Source organism: Anopheles marshallii, chromosome 3 (genome assembly GCF_943734725.1).
Source record: "Anopheles marshallii chromosome 3, idAnoMarsDA_429_01, whole genome shotgun sequence".
Taxonomy (NCBI): domain Eukaryota; kingdom Metazoa; phylum Arthropoda; class Insecta; order Diptera; family Culicidae; genus Anopheles; species Anopheles marshallii.
Window position 1 is genome coordinate 23,073,123 of NC_071327.1, and position 21,762 is coordinate 23,094,884.

At 42.6% G+C, this 21,762-nt stretch overlaps 4 protein-coding genes across 4 annotated transcripts; 3 read left to right on the forward strand and 1 right to left on the reverse strand.

Moving 5' to 3' along the window:
• Positions 1-10,150: 10,150 nt before the first annotated feature.
• Positions 10,151-12,431, forward strand: LOC128711060 (protein phosphatase 1 regulatory subunit 14B). Its single transcript, XM_053805926.1, has 4 exons — positions 10,151-10,363; positions 10,494-10,568; positions 11,943-11,984; positions 12,390-12,431. Exons 1-4 carry the CDS (start codon positions 10,151-10,153, stop codon positions 12,429-12,431), a joined length of 372 nt encoding a protein of 123 aa, XP_053661901.1.
• Positions 12,432-16,432: 4,001 nt separating this feature from the next.
• On the reverse strand, positions 16,433-17,281 carry LOC128711059 (ER membrane protein complex subunit 3). Its single transcript, XM_053805925.1, has 2 exons — positions 16,723-17,281; positions 16,433-16,653 (listed from the first exon to the last, which is right to left on the reverse strand). Exons 1-2 carry the CDS (start codon positions 17,279-17,281, stop codon positions 16,433-16,435), a joined length of 780 nt encoding a protein of 259 aa, XP_053661900.1.
• Positions 17,282-18,059: 778 nt separating this feature from the next.
• On the forward strand, positions 18,060-20,340 carry LOC128715083 (zinc finger protein ZFP2-like). Its single transcript, XM_053809966.1, has 4 exons — positions 18,060-18,126; positions 18,214-19,226; positions 19,290-19,457; positions 19,531-20,340. Exons 1-4 carry the CDS (start codon positions 18,060-18,062, stop codon positions 20,338-20,340), a joined length of 2,058 nt encoding a protein of 685 aa, XP_053665941.1.
• A 464-nt stretch (positions 20,341-20,804) lies between these two features.
• Positions 20,805-21,566, forward strand: LOC128715086 (ribosome maturation protein SBDS). The gene has a single exon (XM_053809969.1). The coding sequence runs from the start codon at positions 20,805-20,807 to the stop codon at positions 21,564-21,566; it is 762 nt and encodes a 253-aa protein (XP_053665944.1).
• The last annotated feature ends 196 nt before the right edge of the window (positions 21,567-21,762 follow it).

Sequence of the window (21,762 nt, forward strand, 5' to 3'; positions counted from 1 at the left end):
TTGCAACTCAAGACCATCGGGAGCGATTGCGTCCTCCCAAGTAGGATTGTGATAAATGTTTGTGACAATAACGGCCATGCCGTCTTTAATTTGCATACTTTGCTTTATTGACGTTGATACCACCGTGTAACAGCATCACCATGAACCAAACGGTGTGTCGTGAGCTATGGCCAATATCTTTTTGCTAATGGATATAACCCCTTGTGGGACACACATTCATTTGATTGCTAATTGTAAAGCTGTCCATGATTTTTGTGTGGCGTGGCCACGGTTTAGCTTTTTTACGTCCGTAACTCTGGGGCGTGGAAGGATAACTGGCCACGAATGAAATGGCGAACCGTCCGAAATGACATGGGAGATTTATAGTATTATTTATAGCTTATCGCATGACCCGGCCGCATTGGCCGGCTACCACAAATCCGGGTGATTTTTTCTGCTTACGCTAGACATTACATCCTGATGGATCGTTGGGCTGTGTGACGGTAGCTAACAGAGCTTAGTAAATGGAACCATCAGATGAGGTCTTCCTTAGAGGAAAATAGTGGTGTGGGTTTCTTATTTGTGCGATGTAGCATTCATCATCTTTCTTAGATAAACTATAAGTTTGTGTTGTTTGCTTAAGACTATCTTACTTGTGTTCTTTTGATAAAGTCTATCCTGGAGGTAAGATGCCGAATAATTTGCATTTTTATGAATTCATGATGAGTACAAAATAATTCATTATAGCATAATATGTGCCATAAATGCTCCGAAACGGTATCATCTACAGTCTCGACAGTCTCCGAGATACGCCATTATAGCGGGCCGTTATAACGCGGGAAAATCCGGCATACCTCGAATTTCCGCATAAGTCGAATCCGGGAGTAAAATCGTTTATACTTCAAAGTTAGATAGTTGACTTGCTTCTCTGCACTTCATTTATGCAGTAAACCAGAATAATAATTAAAAAAAAATATTGATAGAATACATGAAAATAAACTAAAAACAATTGTTTTATATGACAAAGGAAGCTATTTTAGACCAATTTTACACCTTTTTACTTAGATTTTGTGCTATAAACTAATTCAGCTGTGAAATGTTCCACAAACCGCGTATCTCCGAATCTGCGTGTGGAACCGCGTGTCTCGGGGACTGCCTGTATTTAGTTGGCCAATGTCAATATTGAATGTACCGGACAACGCGTTACCACCATTCTCACTCTAAATCGAGACTATTTGATCAGTAAAATTGTAAAAAAAGAAGCGTGAAAGCCACCAATCTTACAGCGTATTTACTTATTTTTTTTTAGCATCATACAGGTATTGGGGATGCGGTCAAGAAAAAAAAGACTGGCAGACATTCTCGTGACACGCGGTAAACGTAGGTGCGCTAAAATCCGGGCGAGCTTTTGTAACATTAATTACCACCGTCCAGTGAGTTAAATATTTACTCGTTACTGGTTTGCGGGAGCTCAACACGAAATAAACAAAAAAAAAAAAACAGAAAAAATAGAGCTTGCGACAAGGAACTGACATCGTTAGCGTAGTGTGAAAAGCCACTTTGGAACACCAGACCACTCTGCGCACAAGGTAGCATGTTGCGATTTATTTCATGCACGGGACCTTCTCCCGATGATGCAATAAATTGTTTGCCACACGCAATTGTGCTATTATGTTGAAGCGAATCTATTGAACGGAGCGCGTCGTTTAGGATGTTAGCGTACTGCTTTCCTCCGTTCTGATACGCCGAACCAGAATTGAAGATGTTTTTGCACTTTGCTTGCCCACAGCGAGAGGGAAAATATAGTTCAAGTACAGATGAAGCTATAAACGCTTTCGCGAGCACCCCGGACAACGATAAGTCCATTCGCCATTGGCCAACGTCCAGCGGAGAAGTACACATCGCATGACGTAACGAAACATTGCGGTGCTTTTTGTTTTGCCAATTAGGACGCAAGCCGCGCTCGATGCTCGGAGGGCTCTGCTTGCGTATGTCGATGCGAGGCTCTCTGGCCCCCAGGGGCAGGCAGCAGGCACCGATTGGCGATCGCCAGCAAGATCTGATGCTTGCTTCAATAACCGGTTTGTACGATCGACGGGCCACCCCATTGATCGTGTTGGGATAAAAAGAAGCGAGGTTTTGCGGAGAATCGTCTGTCAATAGCCATGGCAGGCTACGGCAATTGGTGTGTGTGTGTGCGGTAGACGGGAAGGCTCCTGCTGGTGGCTCTGGGGCCAGAGTTTCACGTTTCAGGTCGTTGTCACGCGAGCGTCGTTAGTAGGTGACATCATTCTCTGGTTCAGCGTTTCGCACCAACATTCTGGCACGTCTTACGCGGTAAGGATGCTCGAGCCAACCTGCGTCAGCTGTTGAACGGTTACTTTGCCAGCAGAAGTTAATACAATTCAGTGCGCTTCACCGGCACGGTGCTTCCCGAAAAAATGGTAATACACAGGTGTGTTCATTCGCATTGATATGTTAAAGGGAACTTTTACGCATTTGATTATTGTTGGTAACCACCCTGTGCTGTGTAACGCTGTCACTCTCAATGACAGTCAGAACGTAGATCAGAGATCGTTGACCGACCGGACGGAAAGGAGCGTTTTTATCTGTTGTATTATTTTAAATCCTAAACCAAAGAACACAAACATTATTTTCAGCTCGAAAAATGTGGGGTTGTTTTTGGAAAAGTTTTTAAAAGTACGATCGAACAGCCACAGCAAAGTTACTTTGGCGGTTGGTTATTGATTAAGATGTAGTACTCAATTTACTGCTGGAAGCAATTTTGTGCGCCATGGAAATGTGCTGTTCTTGGAGCTTTTTTTTATGTCGACACCCCAAGCACTTCTAGGAAAGAGCTTAGCTCATCCACTTTTGCGCAAAGTTTTGATTTTTCGTTGCGGTAAAATTATGCGTAATACATGAGGCACACCAAACTCAAACCAAACTGTTTATTTTACGCGCATAAACCATCTTCCGCACCGGCAAACAAAGTTGTATTCTTGGAGAAAAAAATCAAAAAAAGATTTTATTTATTCAAATGTGCTATGCACAAGCTTATGCGCTAGCTTTTTTGCTGTATTTTGTCACTCCTCCGTAGCGTAATTATCATCGCGCGGTGCGTTATGATCCAATTAAAACAATGTCAAGTCTGTGGCGCGTCAAAGCACCGGAACAAGCGCGAAGGGATAGCATTGAACACAAAAAAGATTCTCTAATTATACTTGATTAAATGTGGTCCGCGGTGAATGCGTTGCGCTAGACCGCTTTCCTCGTTCCAGGGCATTCCGCCTTTGTGCAGACAATGGTTTATGGGTTCAAGTCCATAAAGTGTTTCCGGTAGTGCCTGGTTCCGTTGCTCGCCGGCTAGTGCAAAATGTGTGTGTCTGTCTCTCTGTGAAATACACCCTTTTGTACGACCCTTCGTTTGATCTATGTACGTGTTGGCGTTCTTCCATAGGTAGATTGCAACCTATTTCCGCTCCAACATTTCACTGTTGGCGTACGTAGACGGTTGCGTGTTGGGTATACTACCTTCAGAATTTGACTCTCGCTCTATGCAGCGATTTTGAAGAGTAGAATACTACTCTGAGCAGTAGTCTATTCATTGATGTAAGGGGTGATTTATAACATCTCAGACATTGGTGGTGGAAACTTCATGCAACACCGGTAGTAATTCCATTCAATTATTGATCATATCACGCAAAACTGCGAGCTTCAATCGGAATATCCTGCACAATATGAAAAAAGGGTAATCTAGCTATAGAGCGTGATATCCAATCCAAAAACATAATTGCTTTGCCGCTCGTGTTGTGATTGTCAGTTGCATAAACAACATCAATGATTCATTTTTAATTACCACCTCGCAACCTTTACCGGCACGCACGACAGCAACAAAGCTACCTGGGAAGGTTAAAATAAGTAAACAGACGAGCGAATTTCGATCCAAATACGTCTGGTGCATCGATACGGTGCAAAATAAATGCAGAAGAATATCAAATGTTATGCTAATTAGGTGGTCTATTTGGGCTCCCTGCTCGAGTTTCTGGAGCCTTTCTAGAGAAATTGCCAGCAAACGAACTATGATTTGTGGTGTTCCAGTGCCTTAATTGGATCAGACACAATATGACAGAGCTGTTCTATGCAGGTATTATGTTAATAACTTACCTCGAAGAAACCTCGCAAGTTGGCAAACTTTTTGTGCCACTCCGCGTTGCGTTTGTCCAAGGTAGAACAGCGCACACAGTAGCCTTTTTGGAATATGAGTGCAAAGCGTATAAACCACCCATTTTCTGTGTAGTGTTATTGTTTTTATGCTCGTAAGCTCGTAAACAAAAAGGGCTGGTAGCAAATCCCGTCCCTACAGCGAGTGAGTGGCACTGTCCATCATGGTTGGTTTGCCGCCAAATCGGTGCTCATTTCACATTCAATTAACTCGACGGTCGTTACGCACGATTCACTGGGTGCAAAAGCAACAACAAAAAAACCTCCAGCTAGTTATGTTGATCGAATTATCCGGCTAAGGAGGACCAACTCACACAGAACAAAAAAATGGAGAGATATGGTTACTTGCTGGCAAATGTGCTGTGCATCTTTGTGGTTATAAATGGGTGCACGGTAACGATGTTTGAATCGTGTAAAACCAATCGGAGGGAATCTTTTTTTTTTTACCACCGCACCAGCGGCGTGGCGGATCTGGTTTCGATTTCGCACATGGGTGATGTTAACTCGTAAACTGTCTTCTAACTTGCGAGCTGTGCTCGCTGTTTAAGTGAAAATAATTAATGCAATTGCCGATCGTTGTCGCTTTGCGCGATCGTCACGACGTTGACGTTGATGGAAAACAAATGTTTAGAACGCAAGACACTGCGGCGGAGATGCACATTCACTTGCACCGGCAAGGTCCGTTGACGTCAGCATCCCTTGATTAACGATTAACGATCTGGGAATGCGCATTTCATTCAATGCAAAGGATACGTTTATTTACAGTCGTATTGCAATATGCAGCGACACTGGGGCAAAGGAATGACGTACAGTGTCAGACATCACAAGTGCAACCGGTGCAATAGCGTAGCATAAAGGAATAAAACAACTGAGGAAGCTGTCCCCCCATCTCATACACATTTACAGAGCTGAGATAGACGAATTATCTAAAGATGTTGTTAAGGTGTTATGCGCAATTTTTGCTAACAATTATACCAACGATTGAGGTAATTGGATAACTTGATCCAATAATGCAATAATTCAAAAGTATTGATTTAATGGGATATCAGGTAATGTTAGTAATAGATAAGGAAGATTTAGCATGAACAATATTTTTTGAAAATTGTTAGCTATTGTACCACATTGCACATTAAATTCTAGGCTTTGCTTTTTAACATCAGAATAATTAGAATTCGTTCTTTACGGAATTTCCTCGTGGACCGAGGATGACCTCCACCAAATTTTGATTTATACTAGTGTTGTGGTTATTGAATCTTTTTTGAAAAATCATTCATTGGCGAGAAATAATTCAAATCAAGAATCGACTTTTAAAAGATTCATGAATCGTCAGAACAGTGGCAGATCACGTCACTTGAAGGCCTCAAGCTGCTTCTATTATCGGAGATTCAGATTCATTAATTTCACTCAAAGATTCATACTGATTCATGTACAGGGATTCGAATCATAAAAGGGAAGTTTCAACCGTTTGGGGGAATTTCTCATTTCATTGGGGGATATTTTCAGTCGATGAAATTGCCATTCTTTCTGGCGCTATGTTTATCAAAGCAGTTCATCAACAATTTGCATGGTTCACAGATTGATTGACAAATTGATGTGGTAAAAACTTGCCGAAATTTAAACAAACTAAAGACTATCAAACCAAAAACGAATGGTTACTATTGACAAATTGCTCTTCAGAGCGTTTTTGACAAAATTCCCCTATATGTTTGCACATTTCCCCTTTATGATTGCAAATTTCTAAATCATAAAGGTCCGACTAAATTATAATAAATTGACTAAAAATATCAACCAATGAATTCCAAACGGTTGAAATCTACCCTTATATGATTCGAAACCCTGTATCACAATCAGATTTACCCAACACTAGCTTCTACCAATCGTTTGTAGATCCTAGAATTTCTAGAATTAAGCCAATTTTGTTTAAATGATCTTACGAGCTGCTATTGTTCTGTCCAGTACTGTACGCAATATAAAAACAAAACCTGCATGGTTAATTCCACGTTTTGATGGTAAGACTGCAGGTCAGTCTATAAACTGAAACATTGTGTACTTTTTATCGCCACCCGTTGTTGCCGCTCTGCTAAATGAAGTTGGTCATGAAAGCAGCAGAAGTGTGTACAGTTATGTTACTTTGTGCATGAAAAGGACAATGAGCGTGTTCCTCCCGGTGAGTCACATCATCATTTCAAAGAAGTCGCCGCTTTTGCATACAATGGTGAGTGAAGTGAAATTACGAAGCACAACAATCCACCGTGCAACCCTGCACGATGCAGTGGGGATACAGTACGTAATCTGGCAACGGAGGGTGTACCACATAGCAGTGCGACAACACCGTGAGGTGGCATGCTTTACTAATGAAAATGGAGCACAAAGTGCAAAGGGAGCATCACTGTCAAGCTTCGCCTCCGCAGTCTACTGCTCGGTCATCTATTACACTCCATGGTGTGGGCAAAGGATTGTATTGGAATCTGTCCCCAGGTAGCGAGGGGAACGGAGGACAAGCACATGTTTTTCGTATCACCTGCAAGAAACGGTAAAAGAGAGCAGCTAAATGGATGACGCTGGCGTGGGGAAAGTAGAGCAGCCGTAGAGTGCGAACGATGAATTTGCGGACCTGATTCTAACCAATCGCAATTTGCATGCAAGATAGAGCACTGGAAGTTGTCCGCCGGGTCGGGTCGGTGGTTTGATTATAATAAAATATCGATCATTATTACAGTGTGCATAAAGAACCCATCCTTCCCATGCGCGGGACAGCATCGTGTGTGATGCTTGATCCACGAGACAATGTCTGGCCCCGGGTGGAAAAGCAAGATGGCACCGATGACATCCGACGGTTGTCCGTTCCACATTTAGTTCGTCCGCACTCATGCAGAGACGGCGTGCACAAGAATGCTGCACTGTGCTGTAGTTGTGCATCAAACAATCAAGCTTTTCCGGCATTGGCAAAGGAAGAGGTAATGATTGCAGAATAAAAAAGTACGACCGGTCGCCATTGCGACATAGAAATGGGCTCGATTTTCTTTGCCCACCCGGGCAAGCGTGGCAAGCGGTGGTCTGTCGTCTAAATGTTGCGGCCCTAATGGTGAGGTCCCTGACAGACTTCTCGGAAGTTGGCGGATTTGCCGTGTCAGCTCATTGTTCTGATGATGGATGCCTGCCGAACAGTAAGGCGCTGACCGTGTGCAGGCACTGAACGTACGTGATTACATGTTGATCGAGCTAAACAAGAGCACAAAATGGGCTTCAAAGCAGACTTCCGGTGCAGGCGGTGCACATTGGGGCGACATTAAAATATTGTTTCCCGGTACGGTTCGGAACGGATGATGATGATGGTGGTGGTGAGTAGTACCGTGCACACTGAACCGCAGCAAGGAATAATGTGTCTGGTTTGCGAGTATTCATTTTCACCCATCCGTTAATTTTCACTGACCTCTCTTCGGGCGTGTGGCTCTGCTCAATGCATTGTAAACAAACAAAACAACGTTCTAACTTAACGGGGGAAGGAACCCCCACTCAAAGGTGGATAATTTTATTTTAATTATTACGCTTAATGTATTAAATTATAGCGATTTGTTTTGTTGGGCTGTTTTCGTGCAACGAACACGGAAATCTGGAAACAGCTGGTCACAAACACATTAGAGTGTGTGATGAATGGTTGGAAATTTGTAGGTCATGGACAATATCATATAAGAATTTTTCTTCTTCGCTGGCCGGATAAGAAGTACGAGCCGGAAGAGTGACAGTTCTGGATCTTTGATGTGTTAGAGCATATCAAACATCTCTCTTCTAGAGCCTATTCTAGACGACTATTCTAAATGAAAACGTAACATGAGAGAGTAGTAAACTCTGCAAGTTTTAAAACAATTTACTTAAATAAATCTTTGGACTGGTCTTCTCCTGCTTGTTATACTGGCACAACAACCTCAAGAGGTCTTAAAAAGGCCTGCCATTTCTGGCTTTCTTCAACTTTACTTACCCGTTGCTGGATAATCACCGTCCAGGGGGATTGGGTCCAGATGGGATTTTGGTCCGGCCCTGTCGTGTGACAACCGACGCCGCTACCAATACACCGCCGAGCCACCCCAGCTTTGTACTATTTCAGTACAATCATTACCAGAAGTTCATGGGACATTCTATTCCAATATTACAGGCCGAAAAGCGAAGTAGTGTAGCGGATATTTCGAAGCTATATTTTAAAAACTGGCATCATAATTCGGAAATGATTTGTTCGATTTTAAAGCGGTTAAAATGTTTAAAGTCTACACAATTGTCATTGACGTCGTACGTGATCATAATTTCTGCATCTTAAATGATGCCTCTCTTCGGTGCATTTACAATTGGTTTTTGCGCTCAAAACCCAGATTCTTTTATTAGTTAGTTAAATTTAGTAAATTTTCCACCGAAACACCGATGAGTTTTGTTCTAGCATTGAATATGCGGCATCCAGAGTGTCCGCCGATCAGAGGCTTCAAGTTCACTTTTCGTATCATAGGAGTTACCCATAGGAGGTCATAGGAGTTACCCAATGTTGGACAAAAACATAATTTAATTAGCCTTATATCGGCAAAATAATCACTTGTATAAAAAGAGAATAAATTCCCCAAATCTTTTTCTCCAGAGTTCACCCGAATGGTCCTTCTTACATACGACCAAGCAATATTTAATACAGTTCCTTGGATTGGAGCTATTTAGGCTTTAAACTTCTGATGCTACTTTCCAGGCTACACCGCATACTGATTCAACTTTTCAGAAACTCGCTTACAATGATGACTCTTCAAAATTAGTCCTGGAAAAAAAAACATTCTCCAGGCCAGTTTCCAGTTTACTCAAGCTTCCGCGTCATGGTAATGCCATTATCACTCTCCAAACATTGTGCTGCCATTTGCCCATATCGATCGATGGTTGGATGATTTAATAAACTTTTACGTGGTGTATTGCACCGTCACTTGACATGGATGCGCCATATTACGTGCGGAAACCACAGATAAACACATATCGCTGAGAAAATGATCAGTGATTGACGGTTTGATAAGCTGGAATGTGACGCTTCTTAAATTTCAAACCACAAACGCAGCCTGACCAACGGACGCTATTGATAAGAGGTCTGTGTGTGTGTCAATGCTGCGTAATGGAAACATTTTCTGCTTTTCCTATAAATAGCCTATCGGGCAGTTTTCTTCAAACGCATGTGATTCATGTACGACGTACGTACCGGGCACGCTCCATTTAATGGAGAACCAGTGTTATCGCGTATCGCCGGTGCCAGTTCTTGTAGTTGTGATGAAATCCCGCCATTCGGCATGGCATGAAAGCGGATTCCTACCCATTCGCTCCCACTCTATCTCAATGTAACAGATATCAGCTAAAAGGCTAACGATCACTGCTTCACACCTTTCCGCATCGTTTCGATCAGTCAATCAGGCGACCCTCTAGTGGCTGCGATATTGTACTGATGTTCAAGAAGAAGAAAAAAGTTGCCTAAAAGAAATGGAAAATCCTGCCCAGCACCGACCCCATCCCACAGCAGGTTAGACCACAGGCGGTGGTCAATTTCGGTGCGTTTGAAAAATCTGCCGCCGAAACGATGCCGACTTAAGTAGGGACATGATAAATAAAGCTTAATTACATTAGCCCCGACGTGTGTGAGTGTGTAACTAGACAGGAGCGGCACACACCGCAACGAAAAGAAAAAGTCGTGACAAAGAAGCACATCACGCTCCTCCGAGCTATCAATTTAACGCTTAGTGTTATTAATTTATTAAATCCCACGTTTTCTTTCTTCCGTCTCTTGCAGCTTGCCTTACCGTACCGTGTCGGAACGTTTCCAAAGTTCGTCAATTTCGTGGCGGACAATCTCATCACCGCGGGAGCGATTAGAAGTTCGGGAAGGTGTCGGTTGTGCGTTCGGCCTCTGTCACAGACGACGTTTCCAAAGCGACAGATCATGCAGTGTGGCGTTGAAACCATGAACGATTGCGAGCGATCCCCCGGCCGCACTGGACTGCGCGTCAACTTCACCGAGAAGGGCGAGGTTAAGGAGCGCCGCGAGAAGTTCCTCACAGCCAAGTACGGTTCGCACCAGATGAGTCTGATCCGGAAGCGGCTAGCGGTGGAGATGTGGCTGTACGACGAGCTGCAGAAACTGTTCGATCCTCCCGTAAGTCCCGGGGCCACTACTTTGCCGGCCAACGGTTGTTAATTAATACGTTTAACGTTTGTTCTGTGTTCCGTCTTCTTTCCGGTGTTTTGTTCGGGCTGATCCTATTACCGGTGCGCAACGAGCACAGACAGAAGCAATCGACGTGGACATCGATGAGATTCTAGACATGGACACCGATGACATAAGAAGATCGCATTTGTTCGTAAGTATAATGCCAACACAAAGGGAGGGCCTGCTGCTGCAAGCCGTGCATGTGGCAAAAGGTCCAAAAATAATTCTTCTTTTGATTGGAACGATCTAATGTGCTGGGACTGGTACGCGCACCGTACACAATCCGATCCGGGGCGAACCCCGATGGGCGCGAGCTGCTTCTGAAGATTATATTTTTAAATCCCATATCGTAACAATCGGATTTTGTGCTACCGGTTAAAAATGTCCATGACGATGCGGATGATGGGTGTATCATGGGCACGGCGGTGTGACCATCCCAACATCTGGCGGTAGCGTTGATCATCGGTAGTAAAGACCCCGACAAAAATCACATAAAATCGCAACCGACCAGCAATGAGTAAGAGGTATTCGAACTACGCAGTCAGCTTTGTTTTGTTGTTCCCTTGTGGAAATACAAGCGCAAAATCCGATTCAACGGTCGGCAGTTAAAGTTTTTTCTTATTTTCTGTTTTGCCGTGCTGAATATGGGTAGCTAAAAGAGATACGGAACTAACACAACCTCCTGCCCACGGTGTGTGACATTAAAGGGGATTTTGAAAAAGAGGTACATGCTGTAGAGAGGCTGTTTGGATTACTTCAGGAAGTGCTACGCGATCGCGAAGTGGTTTGAGTCGACCCATAGGTACAAGGAGGTTCAGAAGTTCAACAATTCCGGTAGGAGTATGAAAGCATTAGTCATTCCTTCTTATAAGTGCAGTTTGGGTTTGGGGTCGAGTTCCATTAGGTTCAGTATGTCCAGTAGGTTCAACAATTCCGGTAGAAGCAATAGAACAAAAGCCATGCCGACTCATCTCGAGTTCATGCTAGTGTCGGCATAGAGTCCTAGTAGGTTCAATAAGTTCTGTAATCGTCGAACCTACTTAACCTATACGCGAATCTGATGGGCATTTAGATCCTGGAAATGTATCACTACAGAAGATCTGCTTTAGTACATACTGTAGACCTATTTGTATCAAAAGTCTCCAAACGGTGTACTATTTCACATCGTTCTTCAACATTTCGGTTGGCTCCATCTATTGAACAAGCATGATATAATGCTGAATGTTTGATGACTATATTCATTTCCATACTCTAGGTCAGTGCGGATGGTAGCTTAATACAGAACAATAAAAAATTGGGCCCCAATAAATTTTCTGACCAGTATGGGCCTGCGAAGGTCTGTCTCTCCGAACGCATATCGTAACAGATTCACTAATTCAGTGAACTAATTAATTGCACAATCTTTTACCATTCGCCAAACCGACCGCAAGCGAGACGCGCAGTGCCACCCCGTCCACCCGGACTACCCGTCGTCTTTTACGCCTTATAATTAATTTACATATCCGTTTGCCTTTCTATCTTGCAGAGCCTGCTTTCCGCATGCAAACGACCACCGCAAGACATATCGGTAAGTTGTGTGTGTGTTTTTTTTACTTTTTCATTCATTACTTTCTAACGTAACATGATTCGCTTTTCGATGTGCTTTGGTGGTGCTTTTTTATGATTTCGATCTATCTTTTCCCAACTCATTTTGTCAAGGTTTGCTTCAAAATGTTTATAGTTTGGTAATGTTTTATTTTGTTATGGTTTGTTTTATGGCTTATCTATACTGTTCGGTTATGTCCGTTGTCTTTAGTAAATTAATTGATTAATTGATTAAACTTTAGTTTGGTTAGCTGTTTTATTAATTTCTTTTAGAAAATTAATTTCGTTTCGTATTCTAAATAAATTATTTACTGAAAACCAAATGCCTACACGTTTTTCATTACAACTCTCTATATCTCTGCTTTTTTCTCGTTATTTCTCGTTACAGAAATTCATTAGCGATCTTTTGGATAGGGCCAAAACACTCTGAGCTGGACTGGTCATTTCAGTTTAAAATGTAGCGTTTAATTAATTTAATGTATTATCATTTAACGATGTCATCACCACCCAACCACTGGCTGCTACCAAGGCACAAAACCGAGATTCCAAGGTCCTCCATCCATCTGTTTCTGTGATTCTGGCACAAAAGCGTCACGTTACGGGGCTGCCGGTCCGACCGATCTAAGCTTTATTAACGTGCGTTTTAGCAACAGTTACATGATTACAAGCAATGCTTGTTCATCAACATTGTGTAAGTGCATGCAGAGAGAGAGAGAGAGAGAGAGAGAGAGAGAGAGAAGAGAAAAGAAAAAAACCCCGAACTTTGTGTTTTCGTACATTGTATCGCAAAACTATACGGTGGGAAAGGACAGGATACATCGTGAGACAATTAAAAACGTACGATACACGTCTTTCGTTTTTTACAAATTGCAACCAAGTCTAGGGACACGTGTGTAGGAACAATAGGAAACGATACAAAACAAAAAAAAACGTTACTGCTTCACGCATCAGGCAACAATAACAAAAACGAAAACTATTCAAATAGCAGACAGAGCACACGCAACGGTAGGATAATAGTACGTGGGTGAAGAGAAAGATTTAATTTTTCTCCAAAGAATACTTTAAACAAGCAAACATAGACGTAAAAACCAGCACATTACGCGTTGGGCTGTGGATGTAAGGGACAAGCATGGCCCCCGGTAGTTTAGAATGTGAAAACAACAAAAGAGACAATTGAGATACAAAAGCTAAAAACTCTATACTATAAAGAAAAGAAACAAACAATAATAATGATCATAGACGATGCGGTAGGGAACAGAATACAAATTATGATGTAAGTTTAAAAGTAGTAATGGTAACCGTAATCGCGTTTTTTTTTTGTATTTGAGTTAAGTTTACGTCTAGCATTTAGTTTACTAAGGTTGTTAAGAGAAAACTTTTTTTTTATTTGTAAGATTCTCACACTCAAATTTTAATCCTTCGAAAGCGAAATACAACAACAAAAAAAAGGTTCCAACACTTTTAATGGTACACACTGCCAATTATCATACCTTCGGAAAATGTAACTGCAACATCGTAGCGTTGTGTATATGAAAAAAACAAGCTGACTTGTGTGAGTTGAGCGAGCAAATTCCTTCTTCGGCGCTGAGAAACATTACGAAATCACATGTCAAGAGTTGGTTAGGGATATTATTTTGTTTTGTGCGGTTTTGGTTAAAAATATGGAAAGTTTAAATACATTTTCTTTGCGTAAATTTACTATTACATAGAAATAAATCGTCGATCGTTTCCGGCAAAATCCTCAAGAAACGATTTGGTACATCATTTCTTATAACAAAACAACACACTAATGTCCATCGTTCTGGTAGTTCACATCTTTGTCCCTTTTGTACGTGATATCTATGATCGTCACTCATTGGAGATCATCTTCTAGCGTGCACCTTCGTTTGACAGATCAACGTGTTACTAATAGCTACTAGTAGAATATCTTGAACCACGATCATTTAACCACGAACAAGATAAAGAAATGGTATAGTACTAATGTTACTGACTCCGAAGCAAGTTCTCATGGTATCCGGTATGATAAATCAGACTGATCGTTTCTCGGGGATGTTATCTAAACCGATGGAGAAGTTAACGAATGTAAAGAGTTGATAATGATGGTATGCAATGACGTTGAATGTGATAATAAATTTACGTTGAGAAGTAATTTTCCTACTTTTACTGTAAAAATTAAATGAAGCAAAACGAAAATGGTAACCCAACGTGGTGTGGGTCTTTCTGAAGCCAAAAGTTTCAAGATTCTTTTGCCAACAACTCCTGCTCACACTAGCTCAGTCAGCTTAATGCGCAACACGGAAACATTGAGGGTAAATCACACACGCATGATGGTGTGCATACAGGTGGTGGTCTTTATAAGTTTCATTAAAATATATTTCATCCAGACAAGGCTCGAAATCACACGACACACACATAATACACTCTACAAAAAAAAAACTGTCGTAGCTAATTACAACATCTACTGCTTAAATAGTATGCAACTGCAAATTGCTCAATCAACAATGTAACAATGGAAGTATTATGCTGCAATGATGTAAAAATTGTTGATAATACAGAATGTTCAATTGAGTATCACCGAGTTTTGAGCACACCAGATCGTATTCTAAGTAGAAACAAGAGATCGTAAACACAGTGATAAACCGAAGCACAGAGCGCGCCAGAACATTAGAGTAATGAATGCGAAATATACGGAATATGCGTGTTGGGACAAACTTTCGAGTGAGCCACTTGAAAGATGGCAATGCGATTCATTTTGCGAACTAGTAAAAAAAAGTTATTCCACGTGCACGACATGTAGAGAAGATCGCTCTGTCAGACATTGCTGGGACAGTTTCTTACTGGATATTCGAGGTTTTACGTAAAGCGCAATCATGTATGGTAAGATCGTACTTTACTGGCAATTAGCAATTGATTTTAGTACCACCGCCAAACAGACGGCACACGAGGCAGAGGTGTAATATCCTGTGTTTGCTCTCATACATTATTATTCAACACAACAGTCGCATACTCTCATCTGCTCATATCCACATCATATCGTAAGAAAGCTGTTACTGTACACTATTTGTTCGCGTTTCGGATGTTAAGCGAGTGCAGTGGACGCTGATCGTAGCTTTTTCTTGTCGCGCAATCTTAACTATACACCTAGAAAATCTTAACCATTACTCAAGTGTGTTGTTTCCTAGTAATAATTTTCTTTCCGTAAGGCATGTGCACACCCCCTTAAATAGCACAACTGTGAGCTAGGTGTTTGCCCAGTAGAAACGATCGAGCAGACGATCGGATAGAAACATCAACCAAAATCAAACAACCCCTAAAGCAATCCTGCCGCTGTGTTTCATGATGATGGTGTAGTTAACATTGTGTGAAACAGTGCGAAAAAACAGAAAATAAAAACGAAATTTAAACGAAGCAAATGAGCTACATGTCTACCTTTCGGATGTATTGCATATTATGCTTCAATTTCTTTAAAACTGTAGCTACACCATTAGATTCTTCTACCACGATCACACAAACAAGAACCAGCTAAAGGGACACACAGGCAACCTCCAAAACTGCAATCGTTTTGTAGTAGAACCGCAGCTGGTTTAACAAAAAGTGCACCACATTTTATGAGCTAGTTTGCTTTACAAAAGCAATCTTGCATGAGAAAAAGGTTGTGTAGAAACATGTTGCGTCTATGTGTGTTCGTTCGGCTCGAATCGGTAAGCAACACACCGTCGCAAACGCGTATTATGTTCGTCACCCTTGGCGAGCGATTGCTTATTTCCTGTGTAGGGAACAAATAAACCGACCTGCAAACCTAATAAATGCACGCGATCTTCCGATGTTTTGGATGTTTGTGCTACGACTGTGTCAATAGTTGCGATCCTAGGAAAGACAGCCAATTTAGTTAGTTTAGGAAAGTTTAGTGCTATGTCCATTCAGCCAATAATATGCATCCTAACCAGATAAACACACAGACACACACAATTGTATGGACGAATCGGCGTAGATAAGATGGACAGGACATATGTAATAAACATTTACAAAAATGTGTTGTGCTGCAGGCAGCTGTTATTCGAAATATCCGAAACGATACTGTACACTGCGTTTAAAGAGTGCAGCCAAAAATGCAAACTTTTGGTTTTTGTTGTTGTTTATTTCCTTCGGTTTCCTCTTTTTGAAATGCTTTAACACGAAGCAGCTACCACTGGATATAAGTTGTATTTATAGATGATTTAAATAATTCATTTAACTACCAACTCATTATGCTTTACGCATCTCGCCACTATGGTTAACTTTCTCGTCTAGAACGAGCCTTATGCCCTCATGAATATTTTTTTAAAAGGAAAAGCTAAAAGGGTGCTTTTGGATTTCTTCTTTAAATGCGACCTAAAACAAACAAGCTTGACAATCTTGCATTTGCTACAGACCTTCCGTGCTGCACACACATCAATTCCGAAGTGCCGCTCCATCCTCGAGTGGTGTATTTTGGTTCGATTGCTCGCCAGAGACACTGGATAGCAGCTCATTTTCTATATTGGCTAGCACATTCTGATATTCAGTGATCTGTAGCGCTTCCCATTCCGCTTTGAAAGCAGCCTTTGGGTCTTGTGGCATTGCCACGGCTGCGCCGGACATCTGATCCTGCATCGATTGCGTTTGATCAGCAGCTACGGAGAGAGAGAGCGACAGATTAGAATTTTTCCAAATACAATAGCTGATGCAGTCCACCAACTTACCATTGTTTTCACCAAGCACTAGTGTGTAGATGCTTCGCAATCCGAACACATTCAGAAAGTACCACGAGGCGGACGATACCCAGGCAGCATCGAGAGAGGCGAGCTCGATGCCTCGTTGCAGCATCGGTTTGAACCGCAGCGTCAGAGGGAATGGAACCTTAGTGGTGACGAATCCGGAAAACATCCAGTTAATCCATCCACCGATCACTATCATGGGCAACACGTTGATGAAGTTTCCCTTCACCAGATCCGATAGCATCGCGGTCGAGTTCGGGCTCGGTGGTGCCCGTTTCTGTGTCTTGAAGTAACCCGTATCTTCATTGTTGAAGTAATGTCGACGCATGGCAAACGATTGCTGGGTTAGATATTTGCCATTCTCTCGCAGTAATCGTGCCCGGATCATTGCCTGACTGTCCTGTATTTGGGTAAGTTCCGCCTTTTTCTGAGACGATATCAGAATGGAAAAGTAATGCCGGATGATACCGACCAGGAAGGTGATTACAACGATGGGCAAAAACACCCAACCGCGAATGTTAGGATCGATCAGCAGCTCGGCCATCGTGCAGGAAACCTTTTATGCACGATAAATATTCTCTTTTGGCAGTAGAAAAGTTAGCTAGCCAGGACTAATTCACACCAAAATTTCGCCAACTTGTACTTTGACAGATGCAAGACATTTGACAACCGCAGTGAGATGGTTGGTCGTTTCATCGAAAGTTTTCAACCTAGCTCGATTTCCTCCCCTCTCTTTCTTTATTGCTTTCGTTTCTTTCTGCCTTTCATCGGCTACAAACACAACCACTTTTGAGTTCTGTGTAACAAAATCTATTTATTGTGCATCTTCCGTAGTTCCTCCATTACTTTTCTCGACCCGATTACGGTTCTCCATCAGAAAGTTCGCTAAGTATTGCACTGGATCCTGGGGTCGTTCTTTGGCCAATACTTTCAGTCCCTGTAGCAGGATAGGAATCACTGTCTGGTCCAAATACTGTCTAGTAGGCAGCGATTGTAAGTTTCCGGCTGGTTTTCGCCCATTATCTGCAGTTATTCCCTTATTGTCCCGCTCCATTCTGGATATGTTTCTTTCTACGGTGCTTACAGGTGGTAAAGATAAACCTTTTTACCGTTTGGCTTCTTTGCGCTTTTCAGAATTTGTTTACCAGAGTTGAACTTCTTGACAGCGGCCTGCAAAGCGACAAATAATTTTGACAGCCGGGACGATGTTTTATTGGCAATGGCGATGTTTGCTGCGATGTCAACGAATGTGATTGTAAACAAACCAGAGGAAATTTCCTCGAGGAAGCAGCGGTCGCAGTCAAGAAAATCTCGTTTTGAGCATGAAACCCACCGAGGCAGTTGAGAAACCTGAATTACCAGAATGTGGTCAAGCGCTAGCCAAGGTTGGTATCGTTATGTAAATCTTTTTACTGTGTACAAACCGAGAACCTTTTTACCAAACCGAGAATTCCCTTTGTTTCATACAGATAGTAGTAAACAAAAATGCCATTGTGTGTGAGTTTTGCGGCAAAACGTTCAAATCTCAAGCGGCACTTCGACAGCACGAAATAATTCACTACGGTATTAAGCAACACGAATGTGAGTCATGCCATCGCCGGTTTTTGCACAAAACCACCTTAACGTGCCACCAACGAATGCACACGGGTGAAAAGCCGTACAAGTGCCCACACTGTCCTAAAACATTCCGGGGGCAAACGGCACTCAACTGCCACATCTTTAGGCACACGAACGAGGGACCCAAATGTCCCGTATGTTCGAAAGTTTATGCCACGAGTTCGGTTATGAAGCAACACCTGAAACAGGTGCACACGACCGAACGATCGAACGTGTGCAATCTGTGCGGTGTGACATACAAACATCGGAATAGTTTAAGAATACATTTGCGCAACCACCAGAAGCGTGTGTGTCCAGAGTGTGGTGCTGAATTTGACAGTGTGCATGCCATGCTAAAGCACCGGAAGCAGTCGCACAAGAAGGAAAATCTACCGTTCAAATGTGAACACTGTGATCGAGCGTTTGAGCACCGTTCTAAGCTTGCTTCACACGAGAACCTGAGGGGACGGTTGTTTCAGTGTGAACTATGCTGCCATAGCTTCAACAAGCAAGACTTCCTAACCAATCATCAACGTCGTATTCATTGGAAGGTAATGGGTCTGGAGCGACTGAGAGTGGCCGAACCCTTGAATGGGTGGAACCGAAAAGGCATCCCAAAACCAAAAGGCACGAAGACATCCTCGAAAGCTATGCAACAGGAAGGTATTAACATCCAAAATGGTTTGGTAGATGAATGTGGGAAACAAAACGATTCCTGCGATGCAAAAGATGTCTCGACAATCAAGGAAGAGTCGGCTATAGTATCGGATCATGCAGATCTCGAAACAACGGATGAATGCCATGTTCGTCAACCATGTTCAGATGTAATGCCCCGGGAAGAGGATTTCTCCAATGAACCAGTTCTTAACAGAGAAGAGAAATTGGACAATGTGGTAAGTAAACATTTAGGGAAGGATTTTATAAAATTATAACAAAATCTTTTTTTTTTGCATTAGACATATGCAAACAATTCAACTGATTCGCAGAACATTCAAGATTTAAAAGCCAGTCACAAGAAAAACAATGATTTCTGTTGTTCGTTATGTGGAATTATTTGCGAAGGAGCAGCAGCGTTAAAGCGCCATCAATGTGAACCTAGGAAAACGCAACAACAAAGTTCAAAGGTAGGTGTTTCACTTTGTCGCAATGAACGATGTTGATCTATATAAAATGTGTTTTTGTTTTGTCTATCTGCAGGATTCGTTAATATGCGAAATATGTGGCAATTCGTATGCATCGGTAGGCACTCTTTTCGTGCATCATGTCCGACAGCACCGCGCAGCTCGCTTTCAGTGTGATCGCTGCCACCGATCGTTCGGCTTTCTTTGCATCCTGGAGAAACATATACGTACGGAACATGAACATGAGCGTGTGTCATGCAATTTGTGTGGCAAAACATTTAAATATGCACAAGATTTGAAGGTGCACATGCAACATCACGATGATCCAAGACCGTTCAAGTGCGATCAGTGTGATTCCAGCTTTCGGTTCCCTAGTGCACTGAAATCACACACAATCTTACACCAAAAAGAACATCCGTTCAAATGTGACGTCTGTGGAAAGGATTTTCGTTACGAAAATAGTCTGCGTGTTCACAAACGATTGCACACTGGGATGAAGAAATTTAAATGTGATGTTTGTGAAAGAGAATTTTCAACCAAAGCGCCCATGTTGCGGCACATGAAGGTGCACGAGAGTGGTCGAGAGATGGCGTGCGTAGTTTGTGGGCTAGTGTATTACAAAAAAGTCGATCTTGAAATTCATCAAAGCAAGGAGCATCCCGATCATGCGTCCGTGGGCAAGGTGAAACCTATTCTGCGCTGTGACAAATGTGGAAAGGAATTTACAAAGAAAAGTAATTTGAAAGCTCATTCGTACACACACGAGGAAGTGTATCGGTTTCCATGTACGCAGTGTAGTCAGTCCTTCAAACAACGTGCCGGATTGCTGAACCACACAAATGTTTATCATAGAGCAACTGTTGTGCCAGCAACGGCTGGAAGCTGATCGTTCGAATTGAAAGTATGCAGCCAAAAGCATGACCGCGTTCAAAAACAAAGTACGTACGCAGCCACACTTGACGCTTCCCAATCTGCAAACGTTACACGAAAGGGCGCCCAACGGGCTACCCTTATAACCGCAATATGGTGTGAGTGAGATGTCATGAGAAATAGTACCACTTTGTCATGAGGGATGCTCACGATGGTGGGCTAAAATTTACAAATTGTTGAAAAATCGTCGGAATTCTGATGAAACGTTGTTGCAAAATTAGGATAAATCTTCTTAAGGCCATTGCATATAGAATTTCCGACCATAAACAAATAAAAATGCTTTAAAACACGTGCACTCTTGGACTTGGTAGTGTAAATTGACAATGTTAACCCGTCCGGCTGTCTATTGCATGCTGGGTTGAGATCTGTCACTCGAAACGTAAACAAACGGTGCAGTTTGCTGCGCAAATCGACCACAAAATGCCGCAAATATTCACCCCAACGAATCAGATCCGGTTAACGAATGTGGCCGTGGTGCGGATGAAAAAGGGAGGTAAGCGTTTCGAGATAGCGTGCTACAAAAACAAAGTGCTCTCATGGCGATCCGGTGCGGAGAAGGATTTGGACGAAGTGCTGCAAACGCTGGCGGTGTTCAACAACGTATCAAAAGGTGAAGTGGCGAAAAAGGAGGAACTGCAGAAAGCGTTTGGCAAAGATGATGTCACCGAGATTTGTAAAGAAATTCTGGCCAAAGGAGAACTGCAGGTGTCGGAAAAGGAAAGGCAGGATCAGCTCGATTCCATGTTTAAGGAAATCGCGACGACCGTTGCGGATAAGTGCGTCAACCCGGAAACGAAACGACCCTACCCGGTGTCGATCATTGAAAAATCGATGAAAGATATCCATTATTCGATCAAACCACATCGAAACGCCAAGCAGCAAGCGCTGGATGTGATCCGGCTGCTCAAGGACACAATCCCGCTTGAACGGGCCAAGATGCGGCTGAAGGTTGGACTGCCAGCAAAGGAAGCCAAACGCTTGAAGGGGCGAATAGCGAAGCTAACCTCGACGGTGACCGAATCGGAAGAGTGGGAAGGCGAACGGCTTATGCTGACGTGCCTGATCGATCCGGGACACTTCCGAGAGATGGATGAAATTATTCGTACCGAAACGAAAGGAGCTGGCGCGTTGGAAGTGTTGAATCTGAAGGAAATCAAAGAAGGCGAAGAGGTTCTGGAGTGATGCGTGCCGCTGCTCGACGTTGGATGCTACGATTGAATATGATTCGCGTTATTTATTTTTAATAAACGTTCAACTCCAAATGAGCTAAACAACTAGTTGGATTTCGCATTTGGCAGACGATAGTTTTTCCGTATATTTCTAGTTAAGATAATACACAGATGCCTCATTGTGTGCGTTTGGTGGGCGAATTAGTGCT

What these genes read in the sequence shown, in the direction of transcription:
- LOC128711060 (XM_053805926.1), top strand. Translation starts at nt 10,151, where the DNA reads ATGCAGTGTGGCGTTGAAACCATGAACGATTGCGAGCGATCCCCCGGC. An exon ending in AGAAACTGTTCGATCCTCCC is followed by an intron (nt 10,364 to 10,493) that starts GTAAGTCCCGGG and finishes CAACGAGCACAG; the next exon opens with ACAGAAGCAATCGACGTGGA. An exon ending in GACCACCGCAAGACATATCG is followed by an intron (nt 11,985 to 12,389) that starts GTAAGTTGTGTG and finishes TTCTCGTTACAG; the next exon opens with AAATTCATTAGCGATCTTTT.
- LOC128711059 (XM_053805925.1), bottom strand. Translation starts at nt 17,281, where the DNA reads ATGGCCGAGCTGCTGATCGATCCTAACATTCGCGGTTGGGTGTTTTTG. An exon ending in AGTGCTTGGTGAAAACAATG is followed by an intron (nt 16,654 to 16,722) that starts GTAAGTTGGTGG and finishes CTCTCTCCGTAG; the next exon opens with CTGCTGATCAAACGCAATCG.
- LOC128715083 (XM_053809966.1), top strand. Translation starts at nt 18,060, where the DNA reads ATGAAACCCACCGAGGCAGTTGAGAAACCTGAATTACCAGAATGTGGT. An exon ending in TCAAGCGCTAGCCAAGGTTG is followed by an intron (nt 18,127 to 18,213) that starts GTATCGTTATGT and finishes TACAGATAGTAG; the next exon opens with TAAACAAAAATGCCATTGTG. An exon ending in AAGAGAAATTGGACAATGTG is followed by an intron (nt 19,227 to 19,289) that starts GTAAGTAAACAT and finishes TTTTTGCATTAG; the next exon opens with ACATATGCAAACAATTCAAC.
- LOC128715086 (XM_053809969.1), top strand. Translation starts at nt 20,805, where the DNA reads ATGCCGCAAATATTCACCCCAACGAATCAGATCCGGTTAACGAATGTG.